Source organism: Brassica oleracea, chromosome C4 (genome assembly GCF_000695525.1).
Source record: "Brassica oleracea var. oleracea cultivar TO1000 chromosome C4, BOL, whole genome shotgun sequence".
Taxonomy (NCBI): Eukaryota; Viridiplantae; Streptophyta; class Magnoliopsida; order Brassicales; family Brassicaceae; genus Brassica; species Brassica oleracea.
In genome coordinates, this window is record NC_027751.1 from 53,310,645 (window position 1) to 53,321,877 (window position 11,233).

Sequence of the window (11,233 nt, forward strand, 5' to 3'; positions counted from 1 at the left end):
CACTTCACCTAGCTGGTCGAGCTTGCTTACTGCATCGCCCAGCTGTTATACACTGTGTCCAGCTTGTTTCCTTTATCTTCTTCAATCCTTCTAAGTCCCTTGGTCAATTTCCAGACCTAGACTTAGTTTTCCCATGATCCATTCTGATCACTCACTTCATCGAGCTTCACCTGGATCTTGTCCAGCTACCAGCTCGCTTGTCCAGCTCCTTTGAGCTTGTCTCCTTCTTGGATTAGCTATGCCTTAGCTTCCTGATGCCCTTAACCTTACTTCCAGGCTATGACACGCTTGTCTTTGGGCCATATGACCATACTGGTGCATTTCCACGCACCGCAGTCCGTCCGGACGATCCTATCCAGAATCGGGGACATGACATTGGTGCTTATAGTGGTTGAGGCGGTTATAAGTCTTGAGGCGTTCACCGACTCCTAGCTACTCCCGAGGTAACATTGATAGTCCCGACATCCGAGGCGACGAGGAGAACCTCACCTATTTGTGGTTATAGCCGAGGGCTGAGAACGGGAATTGGTTCTTTAGGATTTCAAAATCAAGTTAGTGGAACGTGCCGGGTTTAGTGGGTGGGCGAAAATAGTCTTGTAATACATTGATTAGGGAAATTTTGTTCAAATCAAGCTTGTAACCGTTTCACAATTCCCGTCTATCGGGTGGATTTTAATATATATATTAAAAAAAGTGTACGACAATGCGGAGATTTTGAGTTAAACTACAAAAAAAAAGTTCTCAAGGGAAATGAGCCACGAAAAAATTACTATGGACCATTTCACGAAGCTCAACTACTCGAAACTTGCAATTAGTTAAAACGATAAACGAATTCTAAAATATACTGTATTATACTGATAAAACCTCGAATTGTCGGTAAAAACACACTTATTCTAATAATTTCGTAAAATGATTACTGCCTAAATTCTGCTTGTTGTGATTTAAGTATTAGACAATACAGTTTCTTACTTTCTTACAATGAGTCAAACCTTTTCATATATCCCATCAAACTTTAAATGAAGCGTTCGCTATGATCCTTCGTATTATAGATGAGACAGCTCATTCGTGATAACTATATTAATTCGTCATAAATGGTAGAATCACCGTTGTAAGTTCTCTTGTTTAGCATTTTATATTCGTATAAATGGTGTAAACTGGTTTTATATATATTCCGGTCGTATTTGGTTGTATTTTGAAGCCGTGTTATTTTTATAAAAAAAAAATTTACCCTCTGTTTCATAGTATTACTTTATTGTTGTTGTAAAACAAAATTTTTGTTATAAATAAATTTCGTTTTAAGAATTTAATACAATTTTATTTTTTTAATTTATGTAAAATATGATTAGATATATAAATGATGATATTTTTTAAAAAAAATACACAAATTAAATATTTTTTAAAATTTGTCTGAAGAAATTTGAAATGACACTTATGGAATACATCCTTTTAAAATATCCAAAGAAGAGTTATCTTTGTTTGATAAAATCTGAAAAAGACTGGCGAATTAAAATAAAGCTGAAGCGATTAAAGTAACAAAAGAAACAAGAAAAAGGTGAGAGACAATAAATGAAGAATGCTGGTATTGGGCAGATCAATAACTCAACCACTCCTCTGACTAACTTTTATAGTCACTCCTTTACCACTTTTTGATTCCCTTTCTCATCTTGATTCTCATAACTTATTTTCTGTTCGTAGTCTTTGTACCTTTCCTACTTTTTTCGTTTCTTTTCACCCCCTTACGCGGTTCCTCTAATTTCTTTTTATTATTTTCATGTTCCTGGATAGGGTTGAAACGATAATTTTTTGGGTAACAGCTAGTCAACGTAAATCAATTATAGTGTTGGCGATTGAGTTATTAAAATTTTGAGACTGTAAACTGGTAACAGCTGCAGAACAAGATGCTCTTATATCTCCTCAGTATTAAAATGCAATTATTTGGTTGAAAATAGTTTAGTAAAACATTTGTATTAGATACTTGATTTCAAAGATTTTTGTTTGGTATAACATAATTGAATTAAATATTAATTCTTTATTTCTCTAAACAAAAATTACTTGAATATTTCAACATTTCAAATAACGTTTCACACTATTCATAGATATTTTGTATAATTAAATTACAACACGATTTGGAATCATGTCTATATATATTGAACTAAATCATCGATACTTTAAAGAACATTAACCATCCTTTTATTTAGTTTTTGGGGCTTGGATCATTTTACTTTCACATTAAAACATTGCGTAAGTAAATAGATAAAGAACGTTGGAATTAGGCTCAACTCAATATAGCATTAGTGGAAGATATGGGAGCTTTAGATTTTATTTTTGCTAGAACAAGTAATAACATAGTAAATGAGAATCCAGTGACATGTCTCAAAAAGTAAATCCAATGTTTTTACTGCGATATCTTGAAATTTGAAAGAGAGAGGGACAGAGAGTGTGGGGACCAGAGACACCCATGTTTCTTGTCTTGTTTATCTTTGGTTCTCCACTAAATTTCTTCATAAAAAGCCCTTTTTATTTCTTCATTCTCTCTTCTATCATCACCACTCACTTATCTTCTTCTCCATCTCGTCTCTCTATCTCTGTTTCTCTCTTGATCTTAGCCGGGTCTTGTGGGAGGAGCAAACCGATAGAGAGATAATTTTAGATCATTACAAACCATACAAGGATTCTTCGATGGGAAGGGGCTTTCTCTTTTGAGGGGAATGTTGTTTGGCTCGAAGACTCTAGCTATTCATGTTAGATCTTCTTCGATCTAATCGAATCACACCTCCATGTTTGAGATCTGATTAGGATTTTAGGGTCGTCGGACCAGGCTTCATTCCCCCCAATTATTGCTCCCTGCTTACTCTCCAACGTACCTTTTTTCTTAATTTAGGGTTTCAGATCTTGTGGTTGAACCCTTGTTAAAGGTTTGATATATTACCTTTGCTTTCTTGGATTCTGTTACATGTTTCATTGATCAATCCTTACATTAAAATAATTTTTGGTCTTTTGGGACCGGCAGAAAAATAAGTTTCAGGTATTTGCAGATTGTTGTAATGATGGAAGAAACTGACTTTCTTACTCTTGGAATTTGCAAGTGTCATCATTACAACCTTTAGGTTTTGATTACTTTTTTCTGCGCTGCTATGATTGTGTTATGATTGCCTTTTTTTTTGTCAGGTAGAATAAAGTTATAGGACTGGATCTTCATTGTCATGCATGATGATGAAAGTATAGTTTCAGATCTGTCTGTTTCTTACCACACCAGATCTACTAGATTTGGATCTTAATAACTTTCTACAACACAACTAGCTAGGGCTTTCTGGATTTTCTTCTGGAAATTTATTAAGAATTTATATATGCAAAGACAATATTGTACTAATACTTTTAATTATAAGGATATCTTATGCAGATACTTTTGCATGCGAAGATCATCTTGATTCTGGATATCGTTTCTCCTTCTAAATTACCCTCACAATACATCTTGTAACCATTTTCATATATTAATCTTGTATATGATCTAGTGGTCTTAATTATATTTCTATTATATAATTACATTTGGAGTATTATATTTATATCATCTGTTCGTCAAGAGTTGTTTTACTATATATCTTACATCTTTCACTTATGTAACGAAGATTCTTCAATCCAGCTTTATTCTTGAAATCATATCCTCCAAATGTACCATAAACAGGCTACGATTCCAGATATTTTTTGCACCAGGCAAAGTCTACCCAAAAGGGAGAGATAAATTAAGTTAATAAATCATATCCTCCTAATGTGCGCTATCACAAATGAACAGAATTAAGGATAATGGAAATTTAGAGTAGTACCATTGCCCATCGAGTTTCATACTTGCGCATTTTCTTTGTTAAATTTATATTTTGAAATTGAAAAACACTTATAACAAGTTTAAATTGAAGAAACAAAATACATCGATGGGTGTCTTAAAAACACTAGTATTAAATCTCAAAGTTATGGCTTTTTGGGTCGTCCTAAAGTTTTTCACGGATTACACGAATTTCCATGGCTCATCGGAATTACAATTGTTTCTACTATGTACTTTTAACCGAAGACTTTGACCATATGTTTTTTTCTTCTACGTTTTCAGTGCCTTTCCTCCTAAAATTACCGGCTAGGCTTTTTGGGTCAACTTTTTTTGTTTGTTTCTCAGTTGTATAAGGACATTTATTTAGAGAGAAATATAAGGGGCATTGTCAATTGTCAATTGTCAATTGTCAATTGTCAATCAATGAAAGGTAGCTATCCTAAAAATTTACCACGGTGATATTTGTTAATATTAAAAAATAGTGCATTACCGTATGTATGTTTTATTCCTACGATATTCCAATAAAGATCGATGGCCTGCATTATTCACAGAAGTATATACAAATTGGAAGAGGTAGGATACTAACATGGACATCGATCTTTATTGGGCCAATCATATTGGCTTAGCCCACAATACTTTATTTAATTAACATGTACCATTACCGTTTCCGTGGTTCACCATTATAGTTGTGAACTTATGAATTGTAAACCACTATTCACTTTTAGCCCATTGGCTTAGCCCACAATACTTTATTTAATTAACGTAAGTACCATTACCGTTTATCTCTTATTTTCTTTTTCAATGTACCAGGTCCCTGTCACTACCACCAACGTAGACGGCCACGTTTTCATAGTCCGGTAGACTAAGTCGGTTACAACCGATACTGATAAGCTAACATAACTAAACCATAACGGAAGATAGAAGTGACTAAAAAAAAGAAACCCATAGAAAATATTCATTTATAGTCTTAAAGAACACAAATAAGTCAAAATCGACGTCGAAAAACCTAATCAATGGATTTTTAGAATAGTTAAAAATTGTCTCTGAAGATGCTTAGATGCAACGTGAGGTGCGAAAAAACAGCTGGGATATGACTACACATAGTCATCGACGGTTCAGCTTCTAAAAATAGCAGTTAGAAAATATAAATTTAGGTGAGTTGATGTGAGATGCTGAGAAAATTACTGGTAAGACGGCTTTATTAGTTTTTTTTAAACACTAAAGGTTTTATCAGTTAAATGTGTTAATAATTATTTGAATGAAACTCTATAATAATATAGTTGACCAGAGTCTCCCCAGAGTGCGCTACTACTCCAAAACTTGACAGGTGGAAGCTTCTCTAATCATCTAAACCTGCTTTTTCGCTGAGTTATTTTGAATGGGCTCTTTAACTTTTAATTATACTGGCCCAATAGTTAATAGAGTTATCAAATCATCTGCCGCATTATTAACCCAAGAATTTACATAATTGTCACCATTTCCCCCACTCTCTTGCATTCAATCAGCCTCAACATTCTTCAAGGTAACCGATACAAGCATGTTCTTGCTACTAATACTCACCGAATCATCAGCAGGCACATCACGGGATGGGTTTGTCAATCAGTCATTTCACTTTCGGCTTTGTTCCTCTCAGAGATTCTTACGACTTTCATGAAGCTTCGGAGAGATCTCAAAACGTCGGCAGCCATGTTTTTTTTTTTTTTTTTTTTTTTTTTTGATTAACCTGGAGGGATATCAACCCCTAGGGGACTAACCCCTCGGCGCGAGGCAGCCCATTTGTTACTATGGGAATTAGATACCCAATTGCCTGGCCAAACACTTGGACGTATCTGAGGGGGAGGATCGAACCGGCGGCCCTTAGGACCAACGAACTCGCCTCGCGCCACTCGACCACAAGCGCTTGGTTAAAAAAAAAGCCATGTTGAGCACCAAAGTCTAGAGAATGATAACCCAGCTAATCGTATGTTTCCTTTGATCTTTTCTCTTTCATATGTTTGTGTCATGACAACTTTTAAGGTTTCTTCAAAGTGTAAGATACAGAATAATTAATTTTTGGAATTCCAAGTTATCAATATGCGTTTTCTTATTCGTCTTCTGGTCTTTTGGTATTAGTCATGCTGAAAGCGTGGACCCATCAAGAGTGAGTTTATTAGTTAAAAAATGGAAATACATATCCAATGCGCTAGAGACTTGGTAAAAACCACATGGGAACTCAGAATCAATCAAACTGAAAATATGTAATTAAAATATCAAGCGTTTCAGGTTTTGCTAGACACATTAGAAATTTAGAAAGCAGGTTAGCCAGATACTATTATCCCATTTTGCTGGCTAAGTGGCCAGAGTTAGGACCGGTGTCATAAAATTTCCACTCTTTTCTTTTTGCAAGCACCATCATGTCGACCTTATTAATTATTATCTGCTTGAGGATCCCAACCCAAGGATATTGCAGCCTGTACGATCTTCCCTCGAAAACCTTATTAAGGCAAGCATCACCTTATGAACATATTTTCTAGAGAACATAAACACACGTTCTTGATTTGGTTACTGTTATTAATCTCAGTGTTAGCTCAATGAGAATAACAAACGTCAAGGCTCAAAAGTCAAAATAGACCATGTCATCTAAAACAAAATTATGATAGAAGAGGCGCAAAAGCATCTCCAATGTATTATTCCATTTTTTTACTCTAAAATGGTGAGACACAAAAATGGAGTTGAGTTTTACTCCAATGTATTACTCCATTTTTTATTCCAAAATAATTTCACTTTTATTAAATTAATAATTGTTATCAATACCTTCTACTTACAAAACTTCCATAAAAATATAATTTATTTAAATTAAAAATTTATTATTAAAAAGTACAATAATCATAAATATATAAGATACCATATTTTGGTTCAATAATGAACATTATAATATTTTTCCCACAATGGTCAACTAATGCATTTTATAATGAATATTAATGAGTTTATTTCTATTTGACTTTCCTAAATCGAGCAAGAAAACTTTAAAATCAGTCATTTTTATCGTTTGGGCAATACTTCACCGATCTTGGCGGTTCCATAAATTATTTACCGGATGATTAAATTATTTATTTTATTTTTTATGCTTAGTTTTAGTATTTTTATTATTTTATGCATTTTTATTTAAAATTATTAAATAATCTCTATTGGAAATCATATTTTCATGTTATTGTACTATTTTTAAATATTGAAGTATTAAATAAAAAGAGGAAAAGGTATGAAATCAAATATTTAAGATTTAAAAGATTTTTCTATAAATTAAAAAGTCCAACTTCAAAATGGAGCAATGACTAGAGTTACTACAAGATGATGTTTGGAGTAGAAAATTGAATAGGGTTGGAGATATCCTAATGTGTTAGTTATTTTGTCCATTAAATCTAATGTATTGCACCCAATTCATGATTCTTAAGTCTCTGCATCATTTAAATCAGTAATTTTTAAATAAATTGTTATCTTTTTCAGGATACCAATGAATTCAAAAAAATTGTTATCGTTTTCAGGATACCAATGAATTCAAAAATAACATACAAAAAATAATATTTGGCACACATAATCCACTCAAAATAAACTTGTGATCTCTAAATAAATAACAAAATAGTGAAAGTTACATTTATTATTAAAAACATATTTATATATTCAGATGATCATTCAAATATAAGATGTTTCTATATTATTTCTAATTTACTATCCCGTCCGTAGGGTTGGCCAAACCCTAGTAGAAAATATTTTAAAATCCGAAGCAAATAGTACAACACTCGGAACGAAATGGACCTGACGTTTTATGGTAAATCCGTTGACCCAATTGATGGTTAGGCTCTAACAAACTGGATTGTGCTGAATTTAGGAAATCGTATATACATAACAATGGCTTTAAAATATTAAAGTGATCATACGTCGACATGTCCTAAACCGGCTGCTTCTTGTTCATTGAATTGTCCTCGACTTTAGATTATGACATTTATCGATAAGACTACAACTGTGGTCTGTGTATGTATATATTATACTTGTAAGTTTTAGATATGGATTTGCATTATTGTGCGTGAGGTCATACATAACATTACATATGTAGCAGCAACGGTTTAATTATAGAAAACGTATAAATCGGCTCCACATCTTCATCATCATGTGACGACATTGTTAAAGACATTGTTCCGGTTTCGGTTTCTTCACAACTAACAATACGTACGTCAATAGACTCAATACCTAAGCCGCTCTAATATACTCCTATGAGGTTATATATATATATATATATATATATATATGTATTATTTTTATTACTTTGTCTGTGATGAATACTTAGTATCAGACAACTTTGTCTGTGATGAATACTTGGTATTAAATGCCAAATTTCGTAACTGAGCAAAATCTCTTGGATATATGAGAGTAGTCAATTTTAAAATTATAAATTGTATATTTTAAGTATAGTATTTTCAAAAAAAAAAAAGTATAGTATTCTCGAAACTATATGAATATTTAATTATAATTTTAAAAATGATAGATTTATCATGAATTTTAAACCTTGTAAGAGATTTCTGTTTGAAATAATACTCTCTCCGTTTTTTAATGTAAGTAGTTTAAAGAAAATTTTTTTGTTTTAAAATGTAAGTAGTTTCCAAATATCTAGATAATTTTTACATTTATTGGATATAGTGTAATCAATAAAATAATATCAACTTTTTTTATAATTGGTTGAACTAATTAATTAAATATTATTTTTTTTAAGTATCAACTTTCTTAATATTAATGTTTTTAGTCTAAACTACTTACATTGTGAAACAGAGGGAGTATAATTTATGTTTAAAGTTTGAAAATTTCACCTGATAACTTTACAACAGATGCCTTAATTGCTACTCCCTCTGTATCACTTTAAGTGATTTTTAAGGATTTTGCACATGAATTAAGAAAACACAAAATTCTATATAATTTATCTTGGTTACATAAAAATATTATTAAATTAAATTAATTCAACCAATAAAAAAAGGTTTGGTATTTTGTAATTGGTCATAAAGTTCAAATGATATTACATTCTACCTAGAATAATGAGAACATCAATTATTTTGAAACAAATTTTTTTTCTAAACATCAATTAAACTGATACGGAGGGATTATCACTTGTCACCACGTGATGCTTCAGGTTTTAAGCAAAATAGTAATTTGTCCACTAATTTGACTATTTTACTCGGTTTAATGCTTAATTACAAGTTTAACCGTTTTGAGTCACCAACCCAATATTAATTGTTGGTCGTCGTTACTCATTAATGCTCATACCTCAGTTGCTGACCACATTATTACTCTTAAACTATCTGTTGACGAATAATTAACTATGGATCTTCTGTATGCGCAATTAATAAAATTTATATCAATTCTATTAACTTGCACCCAGAGTTACCTTTTTTTTGTAACGACTCAGAGTATCTAGCTATGTACAACAAATAAAAATATATATTCCGTTTTTTTTGTTGGAATTAAAAATATAGAGTGTTTACCAAAAATGAAAAAAAAAACAAAGAAAGTAGACAAGGATGGTTAGTACTGGGGGAAATGCAGAGGAGAACCAAGATAAAAAACATAAGTTTTTCATTCCATTTTTAAATATAGATATAACATGATATTATTATTTTTTTAGTATATAATGTCAGAAACATATTTGCAATACATGTGAAAAATGTAAAATACATTTGTATAACTTATAAATCGGAGAATTGTTTTTTTATATAAGAATCTATGCATGTGTTTTAGCGTCTCACACTTGCACATGATTTATTATAATGTCTTGTTGTGTTTATTATAATAGTATAGCACGAAGTACCACAAGATTGAATTTCTCTTCAATATCATAGTTAACTACCGTTTATTTTCCCATTATTTTTGCTGACTAATTATACTCTTCACAAAAATATGCATTGGTCGTTACTATTATTTTTTACTTTTTATATAGCAAACGACAACCAATAGGTAAATTTATAATACCACCACTTTATTTATTATTAGAATTGACCAAGAAAATAGGAGCGTCTCGTCTTATTTTGATGGACTTTTTTTTTATTAAAATGATATATTTTTCTTTATAAACGAAGCCCCCTCTTTTGCTCCTTCATTCACCTGGTTGTTGGTACTTGGTATCTCCACAGAGAAAAATAAAATAAAATGATCAACTTGATTAGTTCTCTCGAACTCTCATCTCTCACTCTTGAAGATCCATGGCCTGCTTTCTAGCCTAAGTTTCCTCTGTTTTCTTATCGAGTCTTTCTTGGTTTCTTCATCATACTCTTAAAACGTTTTCTAAAAATCATGGGGACTGGAGAAAAAGCTCTGAAAGGCTTCCATTTACTTCGCAAACAAACGGTCAAAAACAAAGATGTTCCAAAAGGATGCTTAGCGATCAAAGTTGGATCACAAGGAGAAGAACAACAAAGATTTGTAGTTCCTGTTTTGTATTTTAACCATCCTTTGTTCATGCAGCTCTTGAAAGAAGCAGAAGATGAGTATGGATTCGATCAAAAGGGCACCATCACAATTCCATGCGACGTTGCGGAGTTTCGTTACGTTCAAGACTTGATTGATGGAGAGAGATCGGTTAATCATAACCATCATCATAGACATAGTGGTCGCGACCAGTATCATCATCTTGTTGGATGTTTCAGAGGGTGAAGAATGATTAAATATAAATTGATGATGGCTAATGAATTATTGTTGTGTTTACATTTTAGATCTTTTTTTGTGTTGATCCTGTGGAGTTGTGGAGCCAAAAAATGGCCTAACCCAAGAATGAAGTGAATTTCTGAACTTTTTTCTGTAATTGTATGGAATTTTAAGACAAATAAATTTAATTTTCTGATTTTAATTTATTTGTTCGGAATTTTGAATGACTGAAGATAATTTTAATCACAACGTTTTCAGAAATCACAGAAGATAAGTATCTTTTTAAAAAATTTGTCATTTCCTTCTTTATTGGAAAAATGCATTTGTTATTTAGTCAAGAAACGTATACAACGGATAGTAGTGTAAAGTATAATATTCTGTTTACATTTAAAAGAGATATCGGAAAAATAATTTTGAGTTGCAAAGATACAACTTCAGCAAAAATCTGTTATCACACACGAATTTTTAGGTTTATGAACGGTTCATAAATAATTTAGTACCCAATTTTTAATAAAAGCTTCAGAAACTTAAAATTTTGTAGTTAGATATTATTGGCAAAACTAGATAATTAAGCACAAGAAATTTGTGACAAAAATCAAATTTCATTTTAATCAGTATAGAAAAGGAAAGATTCTCATTCTTTTTTGGTTTAAAATATTTCCTCTTATCTTCCCATTGTAACGGTTGGTCCTAAAAAGCATTCATTTACATTTGACTTTAAAGTTGATTATGTAGTCAGATACGAAGTGAAGT

At 31.8% G+C, this 11,233-nt stretch overlaps 1 protein-coding gene and 1 long non-coding RNA gene across 2 annotated transcripts; both read left to right on the forward strand.

The window, feature by feature from the left end:
• The first annotated feature begins 2,529 nt into the window (after positions 1–2,529).
• LOC106339643 lies at positions 2,530–3,582 on the forward strand. Its single transcript, XR_001269191.1, has 2 exons — positions 2,530–2,915; positions 3,401–3,582. It is a non-coding gene; the product is annotated as an uncharacterized LOC106339643 (long non-coding RNA).
• Positions 3,583–9,916: 6,334 nt separating this feature from the next.
• On the forward strand, positions 9,917–10,682 carry LOC106340297 (auxin-responsive protein SAUR32-like). Its single transcript, XM_013779175.1, has one exon. It carries the CDS (start codon positions 10,130–10,132, stop codon positions 10,487–10,489), a length of 360 nt encoding a protein of 119 aa, XP_013634629.1. The 5' UTR covers positions 9,917–10,129; the 3' UTR covers positions 10,490–10,682.
• The last annotated feature ends 551 nt before the right edge of the window (positions 10,683–11,233 follow it).